At 40.2% G+C, this 21214-nt stretch overlaps 1 protein-coding gene across 1 annotated transcript in view; it reads left to right on the top strand.

Moving 5' to 3' along the window:
• flii (FLII actin remodeling protein) overlaps nucleotides 1–21214 on the top strand; it is a 76728-nt gene that overhangs the window by 36377 nt on the left and 19137 nt on the right. Inside the window, exons 11-22 of the mRNA XM_060840711.1 lie at nucleotides 1551–1698; nucleotides 2741–2874; nucleotides 4652–4864; nucleotides 9390–9569; nucleotides 10158–10237; nucleotides 11963–12037; nucleotides 13357–13440; nucleotides 14056–14227; nucleotides 14962–15066; nucleotides 15256–15447; nucleotides 15995–16183; nucleotides 20149–20288. Coding sequence (XP_060696694.1) covers nucleotides 1551–1698; nucleotides 2741–2874; nucleotides 4652–4864; nucleotides 9390–9569; nucleotides 10158–10237; nucleotides 11963–12037; nucleotides 13357–13440; nucleotides 14056–14227; nucleotides 14962–15066; nucleotides 15256–15447; nucleotides 15995–16183; nucleotides 20149–20288 — 1712 coding nt within the window. The remainder of the gene's footprint in view (nucleotides 1–1550; nucleotides 1699–2740; nucleotides 2875–4651; nucleotides 4865–9389; nucleotides 9570–10157; nucleotides 10238–11962; nucleotides 12038–13356; nucleotides 13441–14055; nucleotides 14228–14961; nucleotides 15067–15255; nucleotides 15448–15994; nucleotides 16184–20148; nucleotides 20289–21214) is intronic.

Genomic DNA, 21214 nt, shown 5'->3' with positions numbered 1-21214 from the left:
CAGGACTTATGCACTTCATGTTAAGATCCTGGGGAGTGTTGCTAAGCAAAGAGACCTCGGAGTGCAGATTCATTGTTCCTTGAAATTGGAGTCGCACATCGACACGATAGTGAAGAGGGTGTTTGGCATGCTTGCCTTTATTGATCAGTGAATTGAGTGCAGGATTTGGGACGTCCTGTTATGGCTGTACAGGATATTGGTTAAGCCACTTTTGGAATACTGCATTGAATTCTGGTCTACCTGGTTTGGAAGGATGTTGTGAAATTTGAAAGAGTTCAGAAAAGATTTACAAGGATGCTGCCAGGGTTGCAGAGTCTCAGCTATAGGGAGAGGCTGAGTAAGCTGCAGCTATTTTCCCTGTAGTGTCAGAGGCTGAGGGGTGACCTTACAGAGGTTGTTAAAGTCGTGAGAGGCATGGATAGGGTGAATAGCCAAAGTCTTTTCCCCATGGTAAGGGAGTCCAAAACTATATGGCATAGGTTTAATGTGAGCTGGTAAAGATTTAAAAGGGATTTAAGTGGCAACTTTTTCACGCAGAGGGTGTGCATGTATGGAATGAGCTGCCTGAGGAATGGTGGAGGCTGATACAGTTACAACATTGAAATGGCATCTAGATGGCTGTATGAATAGGAAGGATTTAAGAGGGATATGGGCCAAATGCTGGCAAATGGGACGAGGTTAGGTTAGGATATCTGGATTGGCATGGACACATTGGACCAAAGGGTGTGTTTCCATGGTTGTACAGCTGTAAGACTTTATGACTCTAAACTGCTTATCATCCCAACTTGGAAATGTCTTGCTATTCCTTCGTTGTCGTTGGGTCAGAATATGGGTTTTGTTGGGTTAACCCAGTAGCATGAGAAAGCAGCTCACCACCACCACCTCAAGGGCAGCTAGGTATGGGAAATAAATGCAGGCCAACCAGTGATGCTCATGTCGCATGAATGAATACAACAGAAGTCTTAACTAGGTAGTTAAGTAATAATCTGGATTAATGCTGATCAAAGTAAATCAAGAGAGAGCACTGGAAGTTACAAGAGAAATCAATACAAAAATAAATTGCGAAAAGCTATCTGACAATACTTAGCAAAGCTTAATAAGTGTTTAAACTGGTTAATAAAACAAAACAGTACTGAAACATTGAGGTGTTAACCGCAATATGCAGATGTCATAGATCATAAGGTAAATGAGCAGAATTAGGCCATTCATTCCATTGAATCTGTTCTGCTATATCATCCTGGCTAATCTGTTTCTCAACCCCATACCTCTGACTTCTTACTGTGTAACCTTTGGTCCCCTTACCAGTCAGAAACTTCTCCATCTCTGTCTTAAACATGCTCATGGAAAGTTTGTATTGAAAGGCGTAATCGTTAAGTGTTTTAAAACTGGAATGGTTCTCTAACTGTATAAAAGGAAAAATCAGAAACCAAACAATGAGTTCATTCTTGTGCTACTTCTGTTTTTACTTTGGACCTTTTTAATGTTTTCTTTTGTATTTCTGCCTTAGTTAACACATTTTTTACAGATATTAGTTTTGTCTCTATTCTTAGGTTCTGGATATTCGGGAGAACCCTAACTTAGTTATGCCACCGAAACCAGTGGATCGAACAGCAGAGTTTTATAACATCGACTTCTCCTTGCAAAACCAGCTTCGCTTGGCTGGTGCATCACCAGCCACAGTTGCAGCAGCTGGTGGAGGTACAGATAATTATAGATTCATAGAGTCACAGAGATGTACAACATGGAAACAGACCCTTCAGTCCAACCCGTCCATGCCGACCAGATATCCCAATCCAATCTAGTCCCACCTGCCAGCACCCGGCCCATATCCCTCCAAACCCTTCCTATTCATATACCCATCCAAATGCCTCTTAAATGTTGCAATTGTACCAGCCTCCACCACTTCCTCTGGCAGCTCATTCCATACACGTACCACCCTCTGCATGAAAACGTTACCCCTGAGGTTGCTTTTATATCTTTCCCCTCTCACCCTAAACCTATGCCCTCTAGGACTGGATTCCCCCCACCATGGAAAAGACTTTGTCTATTTCTCCTATCCATGCCCCTCATAATTTTGTAAACCTCTATAATATACTGAATTCTCCAGCTCTGAAATATATTTTGCAGGCTTACCTTCATAAATCAACCTCTTGTGCAATTGCTTAGAGAAAGATGAAAGATATTTTAAAGCAGTAAGAATGTTAATAACTGTATATGACTGGAGGTTAAGAGGCAGAAGCCCAATCAGTAGTTTCGAGTGGTGAGGTTCAAAGTGCCCATGGCTGATTTTTAAAAATAATCCTTGGGTCAGGTGTGGTTGATGATCACAGTAAGGTTAGAAACTTTATCTTTTAATCTGGCTCTGATCATACCTGGTGGAAAACACTTTATATCAGTGCCCTTCTATCAGCATCAAGCACTCTTAGGCCATCTTAGGTGCTTGTTATCAAATGCAACTTTAATTACTGTTGCTTCAATATTGTCATTCAGACCCAATGCTATTCTACCACTGTTCCTCGGTGCTCATTCTGTACCCCTATGAATGTGTCTGTCCAGTGTGATGTGGGTCTCAATGTTTTTTCAATGCATCATTCAAGTGATTGTTTGTCACATCAGCTAAGACCAATGTATATATCATCATGTAATATCCTCTCATCGGGAGAATGGGATTTAACATGGTATTTGGAACATATCTATAAATTTGACAATTTTTTGTTATTTTCTTTCTCCTTGATAATAGGAGTCACTACTCGAGATCCAATAGCCCGCAAAATGCGTCTGCGAAGAAGAAAGGACTCCAGCCAAGATGACCAAGCCAAACAAGTGCTAAAAGGAATGAGTGATGTGGCACAAGAAAAAAACAAAAAAATGGAGGTAGGTAAAGAAGCTATTCTGACCTTTGAAAGCATGTAGCAAAAGCAATACAGAAAACTCTTGACCATGATGTGTTGTTTTAATTTGTAATTCATTTTTACTAACAGCATAAAGCTGATTTATAAATATGTAAACAATGCATTTGAATCATTAAGTGTGATAATTGGCAGACTTTTGCATTTTCATCTTGGATAACACTTAATCTGCAAGGTTTTGGTTTTTGAAGATGGGCAGTGTTGAATTTAAAACAACACTGAAAACAGCTGGCTCCAAAATATCCTTCCTATTTGAGTTCCTGATTTCATCTATACAAGCATTTAAGTGAATTGAATTGAATTAGCTTTATTGTCACATGTACTGTAACGAGTAGAGTGAAAAGTTTATAAATCATCAGTACGGCACCATCTTAGGTGCAGCTTCTTCGCTTACAAGATTAGTGGTGACTGAGGATCTGCATTTCAACATCATTTTGCCTTTCTTTCTCCGCCTCCCCCCCCCCCCCCCCCCCCCCCCACCTATTATTTTTGTTGAAAACAATTAATGATCCCTACCTGCTTGTCTCTTTGTATAGTTAAAATTAGTTGCAAGCAGAGTGAGTAAATTGAAAATGAACTTGTGGATTGCTCAGTATCACAGAAGAGTTCCATCACAAATCTGCTTAAATTGTAGAATGACACAATTTCCAGCAATGCTATGCTTCCCTGTGTCTGCAATAATTACAGGTTCAAATGCCTAGTCTGGTACTTGAACCCACATTCTTCTGACTCATAACGTCCCAGAGTACAACCACTATAAGACAATTGAACACAAGCGGTGGAATTTAAAATGCCCCCTGAGTTTGTATCATTGTGTGGAAGGGACAGGACCGGAGAGCCTGGGGATCACGTCACTTTCTTGATACCAGTTTTCAATTTAATCCAGGAGAAGGGTCAAGGGATGTTGATGAATTGAGGCCATTAAGCATTAGAATTCAGAATTAGAATCCCTTCAGTGTGGAAACAGGTCCTTCGGCCCAACAGGTCCACACGGACCCTAGGAAGAACAACCCAGCCAGACCCATTCCCCCGCCCTATATTAACCCCTGACTAATGCATCTATCATACACATCCCTGAACACTATCGGCAATTTAGCATGGCCAATACCCCTGGCCTGCACCTCTTCAGATTGTGGGAGGAAACCGGAGCACCCAGAGGAAACCCACGCAGACACGGAGAGAATATGCAAACTCCACACAGTCACGCGAAGCTGGAATCAAACCTGGGTCCCTGGCGCTGTGAGGCAGCAATGCTAACCAGTGAGCCACTGCCAAAAGTGGCCACTGAAAGACTATCTAAGGCCTTGTCTTTTAATTGTTGGTATTTTATGGGTCCACTTCTGGGTCCTCCCAGATAAATTATGGGAGGCGTTCTTGTAGCCGGGTTAGGAGCTGGCATCCTGGACATCATATACCTGACAGGCCTGCTATTGGAAGTGCCACTAGATTTGATCTTTTTGTGCTTGCCAATAAACTGACAAATCACTGCCTCCTCCTCACATCATTCCTGTATGTATTGCAGTACTAGAGTGGCCAGTGTTCGAATATGGGTGAGCAGCACTGAACAATTATTTACTCATTGATCTGTGTCATGCATTCATGAATTTTCTGTCTCATGTGAACAGAGGCTTATGTTAATCAACTTTGTCCTCCAATTACCTGACCTTCTGATTTTGAAATGCTTGTAGATTTTTGCTAGAACAGTACTTTGTTCCATTTCTGAGGCATCTGTTTCTTTGCAGGAGGTGGGGGAAGTGAAGAGCACAGACTTAAAGACCAAGCGCTGGGATCAAGGTCTTGAGAAACCTCCACTTGATTACTCTGAGTTCTTCACTGAAGATGTTGGTCAGATCCCAGGGGTCATGGTTTGGCATATTGAGAATTTCATTCCAAGTCAAATTGATGAGGCTTTTCATGGAAAGTTCTATGAAGCGGATTGTTACATTGTTTTGAAGGTAACTATAAATCTAGGAGTATAATAGGAATCTGCTTCAGCAGAATTCTTGTATTATAGCTAATTCAATTAATATTTGCATGAAGCAACATACATAGCAAGTGCTGTAATGGTTCAGATAGGAATTTTGCTGAATTCAAAGTGTATCATGTCACACCTATTTAAATAAGTTTACGACTTTCTCTTGGAACCTTTTTCTCAGATGCTGGTATTCACAAATGCACACTTTGTGACGCGATACAGTTTGAGCTTCGTTTTTAGCAGGGATTATCTGTGGATATATTGATGGCATCCTGAACTATGATTTGCATAGGATAATATTCCACAAAAATAGTTGTTAATCTTGTACTGAAGAACAGTGCAATAGAGATTGAATATCCTGTTAGAAAAATGGAAAATGCTCACTAATAACCAGTTTATTTATATTATAGTAAATGAAAAGCAAGTTACAGAGTAAAATCAGGAGTTAGCCCAGTATTTACTTTGCACAGAATCTAAACTGCACTGGGAAAAATGCAAAATATAGCAGTTCTTCCTTTAATCCTTTTGGACAGATCTAAGATAAGCATAATTTGAAGAATTTCCATGAATTTTATGTGACTGATCAAGATAAGCTTGCTCTCTTCATCCTTCTCAATCTCTCTCTGGGTTTTGGCAGAGCTTAGAACATTGTTCTTTAGTAACTCCACTCCCATCCTGTGGATGTGACTACTCTTGACTGAATTCATTCTTCTCCATCTCATTGTAGTCAGACAGTCACTCTCAATGACTTCCTTTACTTTTCCTACGCCATTACCTCTGTTGTTACCTAGGGTTCTGTTCTCAGTTCTGTCCTGTTTCTCATCTATAATAATGTAAGCATATATGCTCACAACTCCCACTTCTACCTCCCCATCCTCTGCCTTAATGTCTCCGTTGTTGCTAAATTATTAGACTGATTATCTGACTTTTAGTGCTGGATGGGTAGAAATAAGCCAGTCTATTTGCAACTTTGTTGTTTTTGATCCTGATTCATGCAGTCATTGTCATTTTCAACATCTAACATCACTAGCTTTGCCTCTCTTCAGCTCATCTATTACTGCCTTAACCATCATTTCATCCCTTTGTTTCCAGAAGACTTAACTATTTCACTGTACTCCTGGCTAGTCTTCCATCCCCCACATCCAGCACACTAAACGCACGAACCTTGATATAAAAAAATCTCTGAACTGACCGTTCAACTTCTCCAACCACTCAGATTTATGACAGTCCATAAACTGACAGCCACCCTCGGACAACAACTCACTAGACAAAAAAACCCTATACCTATCATGTGCAAGATAAACATAATTGACAAGATTGCATGCAAATATTGAATGAAACACTGTGCAGGACAAACAGGCAGACAGCTAGCAATCCACATCCACGAACACCAACTATCCACTCAATGCCACAGCTGGTTTAGAATCCCTGCAGTGTGGAAACAGGCCCTTCGGCCCAACGAATTTACACCAACCCTCTGAAGAGTAACCCACCCAGACCCATTGCCCATTACTTTATATTTACCCCTGACTAATGCACCTAGCCTACACATCTCTGAACATTATGGGCAATTTAACACGGCCAATTCACCTAACCTGCATGTCTTTAGACTGTGGGAGGAAACCGGAGCACCCAGAGGAAACCCACACAGACATGGGGAGAATGTGCAAACTCCACACAGACAGTCGTCTGAGGCTGGAATCAAACCTTGGTCCCTGGTGCTGTGAGGCATCAGTGCCAACTACTGAGCCACTGTGCCTAACTGCTGTCCCTAGTAGCCATATACACAGATGACAAGGACCACAAATTCGACTGGGACAATACAACGATCATTGGACAAGCGAAACAGAACAGCCGCAGAGTTTCTAGAGGCATAGACTCACCTATGGACTTCATCAACAAACACACAGACCTGGGTCCAATATACCAGCCGTGACAATGAGCAACCGGAAGCAATAGAAACAGAGCCAAATAAATTCCAGAAGACAGTACAGCAGCACTACACAGGAGGCTCCAAAGCACTGATGGTGTCACCTAGACATGGAAAGAAATGCCTGCAAATCAACTTCCCAGCTCGGCGAATATGCTCACAATCATGGCAACTGGCACCAGAGCTACAAATCTTTACACAAACCCCACGTTGACCTGCACTGGCTGCTTCTCAAGCAATGTCTTGATTTCTAATTCTTTCACTTGTTTACAAAATCCTTTCATGCTTTTTTTTCTGTCTCTATCTCTATAATTTCCTGTAACTTTTGAGATAGCTCCTTGATTTTAATTACTCCACCATTAGTAGCTGTTATTTTGGGAGACTAGACCTCAAGCTCAGGAATATCTTCTCTCTGCCTCAGTACTCTATATTTACCCCTGACTAATCCACCTAGCCTACACATTCCTGAACACTATGGGCAATTTAACACGGCTAATTCACCTAACCTGCATGTCTTTAGACTGTGGGAGGAAACCGGAGTATCCAGAGGAAATCCACATAGACAATCGTCCAAAGTTGGAATCGAACTCGTCCCTGGCACAGTGGGGCAACAGTGCTCAGTGCTTGCCACCATGCCATCCATTAGTTCAGTGTGATACTTTCTTTAATGAACCTGAGAGGCACCTTGAGACTTTTTGTAATGTTAAATGAGTTGTATAAAAATATAAGCTGCTGTTAAACTCTGGTGCGGCCTTATCTGGAGTATTGTGTGCAGTTTTGGTCGCCATACTATAGGAAGGATGTGGAGGCACTGGAACGGGTGCAGAGGAGGTTTACCAGGATGTTGCCTGGCATGGTAGGAAGATCGTATGAGGAAAGGCTGAGGCACTTGGGGCTGTTCTCATTGGAGAAAAGAAGGTTTAGGGGAGATTTGATAGAGGTGTACAAGATGATTAGGGGTTTAGGTAGGGTTGACAGTGAGAGCCTTTTTCCGCGTATGGAGTCAGCTGTTACTAGGGGACACAGCTTTACATTAAGGGAAGGTTGGTATAGGACAGATGTTAGGGGTAGATTCTTTACTCAGCGGGTTGTGAGTTCATGGAATGCCCTGCCAGTATCAGTGGTGGACTCTCCCTCTTTATGGTCATTCAAGCAGGCATTGGATAAGCATATGGAGGTTATTGGGCTAGTGTAGGTTAGGTAGGCTTTGGTCGGCGCAACATCGAGGGCTGAAGGGTCTGTACTGCGCTGTATTTTTCTATGTTCTATGTTCATTTCATAGCTTCACCATTCAAAACTGAAGGTAGAATCAAATCAGAATTTTCTTTTTCTTTTCTCTATGTAGAAGTTAGTTTCTTTGAAATCTTCTTACTTCAAATATTTAATTCTCCCATTTATGTCATAGTTTCTGCAGCATGTGGTAGGTATTCTGTGCTGTACCGACTCTGAAACAAGAAATATTTCTTTACTATCTCGTTAAACTCCTGGTAGCCATTTGAGGGAAGAAACCACAATCGCCTTTACTTGGGATCAACTTACTCGTGGAATAAAACATATATACTTAACCCTTGTGTGACTGACTGTCTTCTCAAATCTTATCAGCTCTGACATTATCTGTAGAGTATGAAACAGTTAACATTTCAAGTCCATTATTACTCTCTTATGGAGCTGACAAGAGAGGTGAACATATGATGTATTTTATTTTCACCACCTTACTTAAACATGTTATGACACACCTCTGGGCAAATCCGGACCTTAAAACAGGGAGGAGCAAGTGGCGCAGAAGGTAGGGTAAGGGGCAGGTTAGAGAAGCAAGGAGACTAGCTGCAGGTGGCTTTGATCTGTGATTAACATCTGTGATCTAGCCCTCTTCTCTTCGCCCTTCTTTTGCCTTTGTCCTTTGATCTCTAATTTTCTTGCCAAACAATCTGTCCCTAACCTTCATTTCAGTTTGTTATGCTGTTGACAGGAGCAAAACCTAATATTTTCACCTCTTCGGTCAGCTCCAAAGAAGGCATAATGAACTCAATGTTAACTTTGTTTTTCTCTCCACAGATGATGCCAGACCTACCGTGTTTCTTCAAATTTTTCTTCTTTCAGATTTCTGTTATTCACAATATTTTGCTTTTGTTGAAGTAAATTCATAAGTGAAAGACAGCCTCTTAAGGAGACATTATATCAAATCCTCAAAGGAAACTTACAATATTTCCATCCACAGATAATTTTAAATTAAATGATGCATTCCTGCTCCCATGGTTTCACTGATTGCTAAGAATCAAGCATGAATAAACTAACCATTCTATAAATGTCTTCTACCTGTATATACAGAAATTTAGTTGATATAATTAACATATCCCATCTTCATTCCTCTATTGATAAAGCTGAAAAACTGACTTGTTAATAATTTTTCTTCTGAGAAGGTGATGGGAGCTGTCTTGAGCTCCCTCAGTTTTTGTGGTCATGCTGATTTTGTTATGAGTTGCCAAATATCGGAAATAATGCTCAACGTCTTGCCCCCCTTAAAAACCTTTTGCAGTTTTGAACATTTTTTTTTCTGTGTAACTTCATTTTGCAGACAACCCTTGATGAGAATGGTGCATTGAACTGGCAGATTTTCTACTGGATTGGTCAGGAAGCTACTATGGATAAAAAAGCTTGTGCTGCTATCCATGCTGTCAATCTCCGGAATTTTTTAGGTGCACAGTGCAGGACAATCCGTGAGGAAATGGGTGATGAGAGTGAAGAATTTAGTTTGGTCAGTATTTGGTTAAGTATAGCATTGCATATGGATATCAGAATTGATTCAGTAGTGATCTGGATTGTATCACTCTGATTAGCATGCATTATTCACTATTAAATACTTTTTGTTTTCACCCTCTTCCAGTATTTTCCTTCTCTTTGAATGTTCAGATTAATGATGGGTAGTTTCATTGGTATTGTGGCACATCACGACATACCCAAGCAATTACCTTGATGGATAGGCCTAAACCTTTTAATCCTGGTTTTATTTCAAATTTCCAGGAATTGCACTTTGCAGTTCCCTTAATATTTTCTCAATAGTTTGGTTCCTGGAACAGTTCATTTGAAAAGTTCATTTGCTGGAGCATTTCACAGCATAATGTGAAAAAATTTGGTACTATTAAACTGAGTTTTAATTTGCAACTTCTGTTGACAATTTGATTTTGTTAAATGGGTTGTGGCAACTTGCTCCCTTTTAAGTGGGACTTGATAGATGTGTTACACTGCAGACGAACTTCAGTATGGATGTCAGTTTTGTCAAATTTATATCTATTAAATTAAAGCTTTTTTTTGCTGGTTTTAATATTTACTTTGATGTCTATAGGTATTTGATAATATTGCTTACATTGAAGGAGGAACAGCCAGTGGTTTCTACACAGTGGAAGAGACACAGTACATCACCAGGTAAAGGATTTAGGGAAGAACTGGCTTTCCAATGTAGAGGATAGAATGAAGGGAGTCAGATGATGAGAATGAGGGTTGTTCACCTTCATTGTTAGGCTGGATATAGTTTATAATTATCAACAGACTGAAGGATAAAGACAATGGAAAATCAGCGCCAGTAAGGGTCAAAAACTCTAATTCCAACACTGATCACACACATAAAAATACCTGTTTTTGCTAGTTCTTCCCTTGAGAGCCCTTGTCAGTAATTTGCAGAAATCAATCCAAGAATTAGCCTTGAAATCTGCACAGTCCCCCACCCAAATTGGGCATTGTTGGAATTGGCTGGGTTGAGCTGGCTGGAGGTGTGTTGAGCTAGGCATTTGGAGGTTGCCCTGGTTAGAGGGGTGGTGATAAGAGTTGGTTGTCAGGGGGAGAGGATATTGGGATACTAGTGGGGAGTTGGATGTTTTAGTTTCCTTGTTATCCAGGAGTTAAAGTAGGTTTTTTAATTGTTGAGGAGAAGTGATGTCAGGACCTCTGAAATCTGTGTCTCAAGGTCTTTTTTTGGGGTTTCCATACCTATGGTAATTACCTGAGGGAAACTCAATTTTCTGAACAAAGCATGGGAATCCTCACAGAGTGGAAGCAGCGCATTCAGCCCATTAAGTCCACCCAGACCCAGCCGCTATGCTAACTCTTAACCCGACATGTCCCATGGTTAATCCACATCCCTGGACATTATGGAAAATTTAGAATCCACCGACACTGCACATCTTTCGACTGAGAGGGAAAACCTGAGCACCCAGAGGGAATCCATGCAGACACTGGGAGAATCTGCAAACTCAACACAGACAGTTGCTTGAAGGTGGAGTTGAACCCAGGTCCCAGGCACTGTGAGGCAGCAGTGCTAACCACTGCTGCATGTTTCTAACTAGTCATGATCTGCAACTCCAGTCTACCCTGTCCAAACCACTATCTGGCCATTGGAGCTTGTAAGCTGTTGTTGTAACATGTTATGCAATATGGTTCTAGTTTTAGGTTCTGAATTCACAATAGTATAATTGTGGCTTTAGGCCTTTTGGAATATAATGTCTCCTAGCTGGCAGTTTATCTCCATAAACTCAAATCTAAATGTGCCAATCTATAACCTAATTGCATAAATGGATGTTTTCATAATGTTAGTGGAGAGGATGCATATAGACTGTTATGTTTTGCATAAATAAGGTTTTAGTATGTTAATGTAACTATTATAAATAGCTATCCATGGTATTGAACATGAGGTGGGAGTCAAAACTAAGTATAGCCTTAAAGTCAAGTGGGTTTAAAAGGTGAGATCAAATTCAATTAAGTTGCTCTGATGTATTTAATTCCCATTTTGAAAATGTCTAAGTAAGCATCTTCTAATGTTTTTCATGGAATCAGTTTCCTGTTACAGATGATAACTCAGTTAAATTGCTGAAATTGCTTTTTAAGACAGATATGCACTGCTGTTCTCAGCAACTGAATTTTTTAACATAAGATATATTTAATCCAAAGTAAATAACACATTTGATCCTATTATAAACTATCACTTAAATTTACTTTGTGTCTATTAATATCTTCAGTAAGATTTTTATTTGAAGGTCTGTCTCTTTCCCAAAAGCTTGAACACAACTTCTTTTTTCAGTTGTTGTATTTTGAAAATAGGTAATTGTAATTCTTGCATGCTTCTTCTATTTTTATAAACTATTTCCCCCCACACAGGTTATTTCGGTGCTATGGGAAAAAGAACATAAAGCTCGAGTCTGTTCCACTTAAAGGCTTATCACTGGATCCTCGGTATGTTGGATGGTATTTGATGCTCTTTAGATTTGTGATTCTCTTCTTCATCTCATTAATCAGTAAAACTGTATTTTAATCATTTTGCCCCAACTGGCATTGACATTCATACGATACAGGGAAGTTCCTCTAGTAGTTTGTATTGTGTTCTTATTTTGTGGTATGAAATTACTTTGCTAGCAGAGATGGGCTTGCAGCCATCAGTGATTGCTTTACTCTCTCCAGTCTCTCAGTTCAGAATGACAGTATTTTTGGCTGCATTGTTGTAATTTACAGAATGCAAGTGGGCATACTTTTACTTGCACAACTTTACCATCTTACTCATGGCAGTAGTGTGCTGAACAGGAGACTAAACTGAGTTCTAATAGTATACAATTGTAATTTTTATCTGGATTCTCATATAAAGAATGAGTAACTGAGCCATCTCAGAGTGTGAGTGGAAATGGTGTTTGGAATGGAATGGAGTAATGGGGAACTGCGTTCCATCCAACAAGGGTTGGCACCTTCCACTGTGGGTGCAGGCTGCATCTGTATAACTGCATTCTAGCAAGAGTTGACACATTTTAGGAGAGTTGGATTGGGAGTGGCTTTTTGGAAAGTAATACAGGTGGCTTGGTTTGATATTACCAGTTTTTCTTTCCTCTTTTGACAAAGGGGAACGAAGAACTAATACATTATGGAAATATAATTCCCCTCTCCCATCTTGTTCGTTGTCACTCTTTCCTGCCCCTCCAGTTTTTTTCCCCTTGTCATTTGGTAGAATATATAAGTACAGAAATCCACTTTTCCTTAATGTCTTGCTCTTCTTCACGTGCAATACAATGAACATGTAATTTATTGGAAATGTTACAAAATGAAAGTCAAGATGGAACCTTAGCTAAGTGTCTCTGCCCTCCAAAATGGCAAGGCGTTAAACACAGTTGTAGTTTTCCTGCTGCTACTTTAGCTAATAGTGGCTAAACCAGCAAAGATCAGTAGTTAGACATGAAACTTCCATGATTGTATAGTCTAATTTTGCAGATTATTCTTTTCCCTTTCCCATCACATTTCCCTTAACCTCATTCCCTCAGTACTTCTAGTGGTGTTTAGAGGGATTAGCCTTCTGCGCTGTGAGTTGTATAACTTGATCTCCAATACATTTGAACTTGAGTAGAGGGTTCTAAAATGTAAAAGCAGTTCTCCTGGCAGCATCACTTAATTAGATATTAAACCTAAATCCATCAAAAGTGACATTCCGAATAATATCCTATGGCATACTTGGATTTCTCTTTACATCGTTGTCTTTTTTTCAGGATGTGAATGCTTTTTTTATCTTCTAGCTTTGTGTTTCTCCTCGATCATGGGCTTGAGGTTTACATCTGGAGAGGCTCCCAGGCCACACTCAGTGCAAGCACCAAAGCCAGGTACTATTCCTTCATCAGGGTATTGTATAAGTTTTTATCACTATCAAAGGATGCATAGGCACATGAATGAATGAAGAGAGAAGCACCAGGATTGATTTGGGTGTAAAGGGGATCAACTTCATTATTGTCAAAATTTTAAACTTTACAGTCTAGAAAAACAATTAATGGGAATCTTTTTTGGGTGTCAGGTGTTCTATTTAGGAAGTGAACCCAGAATGTGCAAGATAAAATAGGCCAGTAAAGCCAGAGAAAGTGAACTTTCACAAATTTTAAGTGATTTTAAAGGGTTAACAAATTCGTTGACAATATGTGAAATAGTAGTGATGTCAAGGCATTATGGGCATGAGATGTATATTTCAGTTGTGGACTGGATAAATTGAATAGGCCCAAATGGTCTTTCCAAATTTTTTATTTGTCAGCCAATGCAAAGTATTTTAGAGACAGAATGCTGATGAATCACTAAGGTTGTCATACTGTTAGCTTTATTATATTTTTAGATTCAAAGGCAGCATACCCATTATGAAGTCTTGGTTCGCCAATGTTTGAGAATAGTTGTTCAGCATGTGGAAATGTTTTACCTGAAGTGTTTTGTAATCAGATTTTCCTGTCTTTCAGACTGTTTGCTGAAAAGATAAATAAAAATGAGAGAAAAGGAAATGCAGAGATAATACAACTAATACAAAATCAAGAGACACCAGAATTCTGGGAGGCATTGGGAGGACAACCTGAGGAGATTAAATGTCATGTGATGGACGATTTTAAGCCAGTGCGGCCTAAGCTTTACAAGGTCGTTGAAACAAAGAATTTGCTTTGTTTTTATAGAGATTGCAGATGAAACGTCAGTATTTTTTGCACTGTACTCTCCTAATATAATACATAGCTTTTTTTTCTTAGTTTCGGAAATGAGGGCTGATGAAACTACAGTACCCTAAACACAGTAGCCCGAGGCCGAAAGAGCATCAGTGTAAAATGTTCAGAGTAACCTCTTATTTATACCAGGGAAGCTTGAAATATTTTAGATAGTGAATTGAAATACGATGGTGTTGTCTCATTCAGGTACATTTTTTGATGGTTTAAGGAAAGCAGTGGCATGTTTTGAAAAGAAATTATTCACAAGATGAGGGCATCACTGGCTGGGCCAGAATTTGTTGCCCATCCTAATTGCACAGAGGACAGATAAGACAACCACACTGCTGTTGGTCTGAAGTTGCATATTCCAGAGCAGGTAAGGATGGCAATTTCCTTCCCTAAGGACATTAGTGAACCAGGTAGATTTTTCCAGTAATTGACCATGGATTCAAGATCATCATTTAGACTGAATTCAAATTCCACCATCTGCCGTAGTGGTTTTTGAACCTGGATTCCCAGACCATTACCTGTGTCTCTGGATTGCCAGTCCATTGATAATACCATTAGGCTGTTGCCTCCCTGAGATCAGTTTTGTCTGAATGTTCCTGCACTAAACTCTAGAACAACTCGTACAATGCATGTTTCAAAAATAAATATTTGTTGTTTCTTTAGGTTGGCTTGGGTCTTGGATACCTGGAGCTTCCTCAGATTAATTATAAACTCTCCGTAGAGCACAAAGTGAAGCCAAAAGTTGATCTGCTGCCAGAACTGAGACTGGTACAGTAACTCTTCATATGGGTGTTGAATTCTGTATGGGGTTTAATAGTGAATGATTGATTTTGTGTTTAATACCCAGCTTGGTTGTTATGCAATTAAATCTATTTGATTGTCCAGCTAAAACTGATATCCTGATTTATTAGTGTCATTCGGTAAGTCATTTGAGCACAGTTTCCCTTTTCGTTTCAGGTCCAGAGTCTTTTGGATACACGATCTGTCTATATTCTTGATTGTTGGTCAGATGTTTTCATTTGGATTGGACGCAAATCTCCTCGATTGGTCAGAGCTGCAGCCCTGAAACTGGGGCAGGAGTTGTGTGGCATGTTGCACCGCCCCAAGCATGCCATTGTTATCCGGAACCTGGAGGGGACAGAATGTCAAGTAGGAAACCTGGCTTTGGGTTACTATTAGGAATGTGCAGGAATTAAATGGGCCACTATTTCATGTTGTTTAAATACAATTAACTCGTTCTTGTATAAAGTGAGTTTTGTCAGCATAAACTGGCTATAATTGTGGACGTTGTTTACATAACACACATTTTCTGCAGAACGTGAAAAGTAGGTTTTCTATAGCGCATTCTTCTATAGTGCGATTCCTACAGCAGTATTCCATAGTGTGATTTTCTATAGCATAAGGTTGCAGAGGAACTGAACTATCACGTTTATAGTAGAACGTCTGTAGCCAAAAATGAGTTAAATGACAGCAAGCTTTGAGTTTAATCATACATAGGTTGTGGAAGGAAGATGAGATGATGACTTAGCTATTTTGAGATTCTGGATCATCTGAGTGAACTAAAAAATTGGAATGTGAAAATTGTGCAGGATGCTTCCTGTGCTCGATTGCTGATCGATTAATGTTCTCTTGCTTTTGATTAAATTATATTAATGATTCTGTTTTCTAACAAATATGACCTATTGTTTGTAACTAGGTGTTTAAATCTAAATTCCGTAACTGGGATGATGTCCTGAAGGTGGACTATACAAGAAACGCGGAGACTGTGCTGAAGCGAGAAGGTCTTATGGGGAAAGTGAAGAAGGACGCAGAGAAGGGAGACCAGATTAAAGCAGATCTGACTGCCTTATTTCTGCCACGACAGCCACCAATGCCACTTTCTGAGGTATTGGATGTCATTGCACTTAAAACTACAGGAAGCGAGTGATCCCATTGAAGCGTTTAGGTTAAAAAGTAGATTTATCAAAAGGAGCCTGACTCCAGTGATTTCATCAATAACTCATTGCTAGGCTACACCACCGTCAATTTTTGCATTCAGTGCTGCTTCCTTCTGGAATTAATTCCATAGGCACTAAAGTTATTTTGCAAGAGGAAATTGTAACTATAAGGTTCAGTGTCAGAGTTTTGTGACAGTTCAAGCGTTATATCAAACACTTGTTTGTAGCCTAATCACTGGTTGTAGTGTTGAGCATCCTGGTTTGCCCTACACCCATCATTTTTCAATTTAGCTTTTAAAAACTGTTCATTAAGGATGATGATGGGAATGCAACCTTTCCTAATGGTTTAGTCAATGCCTTCTAAAATTAGCCAAATTTCTGACCAAGATTGTGAATTTCACCAAAGATCCTCAGATTGTATCTTCCAAACTCAGGACCACTTCCATCTAGAAGGGCAAGGGCAACAGATGAAGCGGAACACCACCACCTTCAAGTTCCGTTCCAAGCCACTCACCATTTTGACTTAGAAATATATTGGCAGTCTTTCACTTGCTAGGTCAACATCTGGAAATTCTCTCTCTAATGGTATTGTGGGTCAACCCACTGCAGGTGGACTGCAGTAGTTCAAGGAGGCAGCTCACCACCACCTTCTCAAGGGCAACTAGGGATGGGCAATAAATGCTGGTCAGCCAACAACACCCATATCCCACGAAAATGAATTTTTAAAAACGTGAATAAATAAAATTTAGGTCTTGATATTTCAATAAGGCAGACAAAATTGAAATGTTGGAATGGAACGGACTAGACCAGAAAATAAAGGGTAGGTTCGGACAAGTTGGGGAAGGATCTTGGTACAAAGGGGCAGTGAGTAGAATCCTTTTGGGTTGAGCTAATAACTAACCAGGGTCGGTGTGTTTTTTTAAAATTCATTCATGGGATGTTGATATTCCTGGCCCATCCCTAGTTGCCCTTCAGAAGATGGTGGTGGCTGGCACCTTGAATTGCTGTTGTCCATTTGGTGTATGTATACTTGCAATGCTGTTGAAAGCAATTCCAGGACTATAGCCCATCGACACTGGTGTAATGGCAATATATTTTCAACTCAAGGTTCAACTCCGGTGAATGGCTTGGAGGGCAACTTGCGTATAGTGGTGTTTCCCTGTGTCTTCTGTCCTTGTTCTTCTATACGCTTGTGCTTGTAGTTTTGGCAGGTGCTGTCTAGAGACCTTGATGAATGTTTGGAGTGTATTTGGAGACGGTATGTGCTGCTGCTACCTGATGTCCCTCATGGAGGGAGTAGATGTTTATGGATATGGTGTCGATCAAGCAGGCTGAATGGTGTCAAGCTTGTTTAGTGTTGTTAGACTTGTACTCATCCAGGCAAGTGGTGTGTATTCTTTCACTCCTGACTTGTGCCTTCTAGATGGTGGGCAAGCTTTGGGGAGTGAGGAGGTGAATTATTTATTGCAGTATTCTTCTGACCTGCTGTTGAGAGCTGGTTTTTACATGCCTGGGAGAAAGTGAGGACTGCAGGTGCTGGAGATCAGAGCTGAAAAATGTGTTGCTGGAAAAGCGCAGCAGGTCAGGCAGCATCCTAAGAGCAGGAGAATCGACGTTTCGGGCAAAAGCCCTGAAGAAGGACTTATGCCCGAAATGTCGATTCTCCTGCTCCTTGGATGCTGCCTGACCTTCAACATGGCTAGTCCAGTTTAGTTTCTCATCAATGGTAACCCCATGATGTTGACAGTGGAGTATACTAATACCATTTGAAGGAGTGATGGTTAGATTCAGTTGTTGGAAGTCACTTTTAAAACCAAACCTGAATTTTGTCCAGGTGTCACTGCATTTGGATATGGACTACTTCAGTATTTCAGGAGTTGTGAAAGGTGCTGACCTTGTTCAGTTATCAATGAACATTCCAACTTCTGACATTATGATGTAAATATGATTGTTAAAAAACAGTTGAAGATGGTTGGGCCTAGGATACAATCCTGAGGAATGACGAGTACAGATGTTCTGGAGCAGAGATGACTGATCTTCAACAACTAAAACCATCTGATTTTTATTCCAGGATGCCTCCAACCAGCAGAGTTTTACCCTGGCTTGCTGTTGCTTTCAGTTTTGCTAGCGCTCCTTGATGCCATGCTCAGTTAAATGTGGCCTTGATGTCAAGTGCAGCCACTTTCACTTCCTCTCTGGAATTAAACCTTTGCTCAAATATGAACTAAGACTATAATAACATCAGGAGCTGAGTGGTTAGGTGTACTCCAACTTGAAATCACAATATGTTTTGACTCTTTAAGGGAATCAAGTGATGAGGAAGTTGGGCATGAAAATGGGTTTGTGGTCATGAGCCAGCCATGGTCTCATTAAATGATGAATCAGGGTAAAGAAGCTGTATGGCCTAGTTTTTGAGGATAACCTGAAAATGAATCGCACAGACTTTTCACAATTTTAATCAATTTTCCAAATATTTCAGGGAAAAAGTAAGTATTGATCTTTGTGGATTGGCACAACGAATCACTACAGGCAATTGGGGTGTGGCCTTTATTTCCAGGGCGTGGAATACAAATATGCTACAGTTGTGTGATGTGCTGATTAAATTGAATTTTGAGTATTGTGCACAATTCTGGCTACACCATCTCAAGATCAATGTATTAGAGGAAGTACAGTTCAGATATCGAGGCTAAAGAGATTAACCTTAGAGTATAAATTGCATAGACAAGAGTTTCATTGAGTAGAGAAGATTAGGGATGAATTAATAGAATTATAGAAACACTACAATGCAGATTGAGAGAGGTGCCATTTGGCCCATCGAATCTACACTGACACTCCAAAGAGCTTCCCACCCAGACCCATCCCATCCCCATGACTTACCCACCTAGCCTACAGGGCAGTTTAGCATGACCAATCCACATAAACTGCACATCTTTGGACTGTGGATGAAAACCAGACCGTATGGGAAACCCATGCAGACACAGGGAGAACATGCGAACTCTGTACAGACAGTCACCCATGACTGGAACTGAACCTGGGTCCCTGGTGTTTTGTGGCAGCAGTACTAACCACTGTGCCACCCCTTGAGCTGTTAAATTGAGCTGTTTAAGATATGGGATTTGATAGGATAGACAAAGGTAACTTTCTCCAGGAGTTGACAGCAACAGGAATAAATCTAAAATTGGAGCTATGCTATTGAGGTGATGCTGGGAACCAGTTGTTCAAACAGTTGTGGAAATGTGGAGCTTCCTTTCCGACAAACAGTGGTCAAAAATAGAAACTACAATGAAAAGTTCAAAGTGGAGATGGAGACTTTTTAAGAATATAAAAGGGTATAGATCCATAATGGGTAAATGGAATTGAGATATGGATGAGTCATGAACTAATGAAGAGTGGAACAGGCTTGAGGAGTTCACTGTTTGATTAGAGTAAGACTGACTAATTTCTATGTTAATTCTGTACCCTTTCAATTGTGGCAGCAATATTTCGAAGGTATTGAGATTTATAGAAATTACTTGAATTAATTGAAAAATATGTCAGCTTTTTCTGGGTGGGAAGCTCTTTGGAGTGTCAGTGTAGATTCGATGGGCCAAATGGCACCTCTCTCAATCTGCATTGTAGTGTTTCTATAATTCTATTAATTCATCCCTAATCTTCTCTACTCAATGAAACTCTTGTCTATGCAATTTATACTCTAAGGTTAATCTCTTTAGACTCGATATCTGAACTGTACTTCCTCTAATACATTGATCTTGAGATGGTGTAGCCAGAATTGTGCACAATACTCAAAATTCAATTTAATCAGCACATCACACAACTGTAGCATATTTGTATTCCACGCCCTGGAAATAAAGGCCACACCCCAATTGCCTGTGGAGTTGAGATGCAGCTTTTTCAACGTGGTTTCTAATTTCAGGCTGAGCAACTAATGGAGGAGTGGAATGAGGACCTAGATGGAATGGAAGGCTTTGTGCTTGAAGGCAAGAAATTTGCGCGCCTTCCTGAAGAAGATTTTGGTCATTTTTACACTCAGGATTGCTATGTCTTTCTTTGCAGGTAACTAGTTGAATGGAGTTAAGTATTAGTCTAGATAACTACACAACCACAATTCAGTCCAGGTCTTTGGGCCTCCTAAAAGTCTGAAACTAGACTGAGCCAGACATGCACAGTAGGACCCCTTGGAAGTCTGACAGAGCTGAGTACAGGGTAACTGAATGATCTATACTTCTGATGGAACTGCTATCTGGAATCCTCTGAAAACACACTCAATTCTCAAGTTACATTCAGAGACTTTAGGGGTGTACCCACTTGCTTTTCTCAATGGTTAACTGGAAAAGATCAGGGAGAATTAAAACTGCCTCTACCCTTGCCAAAATGTCCAATAACCTGACTCCTGGCCAACTGACATTTGCTCCCCGCTAGTCAGGCTCTCACAGCCTTATCCACATGCCACCTGAACCCATCATGGCTTCTGTGCCAGTCTACACACACACCCATCTGCCATCCTTGCTCTGTCACCCATTTTGCTATCCTACTGTCTTCCTCCACTGGCCTGCCACTCTAAATCCCTCACCCACCTGCTGACCTACCACTCATCTATCTGTATGCCTGCTCCATTCCTGTACTTACTCTCCTGGTCAAAGATTTTTTTTTAGATCTTTTATCCCCTAAAATATAGTGGTTATCACTGTTTAAAAAATAAATGTGGTTTGCTTCCAGAACTGATCCTACACTAGAAGGTACAAGTATGCCTATATTTTTAAACAGTCCTGAATTGAAGTTTGGGCTAGAAAAATGGAACTGTGGTTGCCATTCCTCGGAAAATTTAACTTTGTGTTTTTATTAATTGTTTAGCTGGAAAGCATTCATTTAAGTCTCTGATCTCGAACTGCAAGTTGGAAGTTTGATAATTTATTAATACTATCTGAAGTCCTTAATTGAATTGTTACATGTGTGTACTTGCTTCTAGTTCAGCCCATTAG

Source organism: Hemiscyllium ocellatum, chromosome 20 (assembly GCF_020745735.1).
Source record: "Hemiscyllium ocellatum isolate sHemOce1 chromosome 20, sHemOce1.pat.X.cur, whole genome shotgun sequence".
Taxonomy (NCBI): domain Eukaryota; kingdom Metazoa; phylum Chordata; class Chondrichthyes; order Orectolobiformes; family Hemiscylliidae; genus Hemiscyllium; species Hemiscyllium ocellatum.
This window is presented reverse-complemented; position numbering and strand designations above follow the sequence as displayed.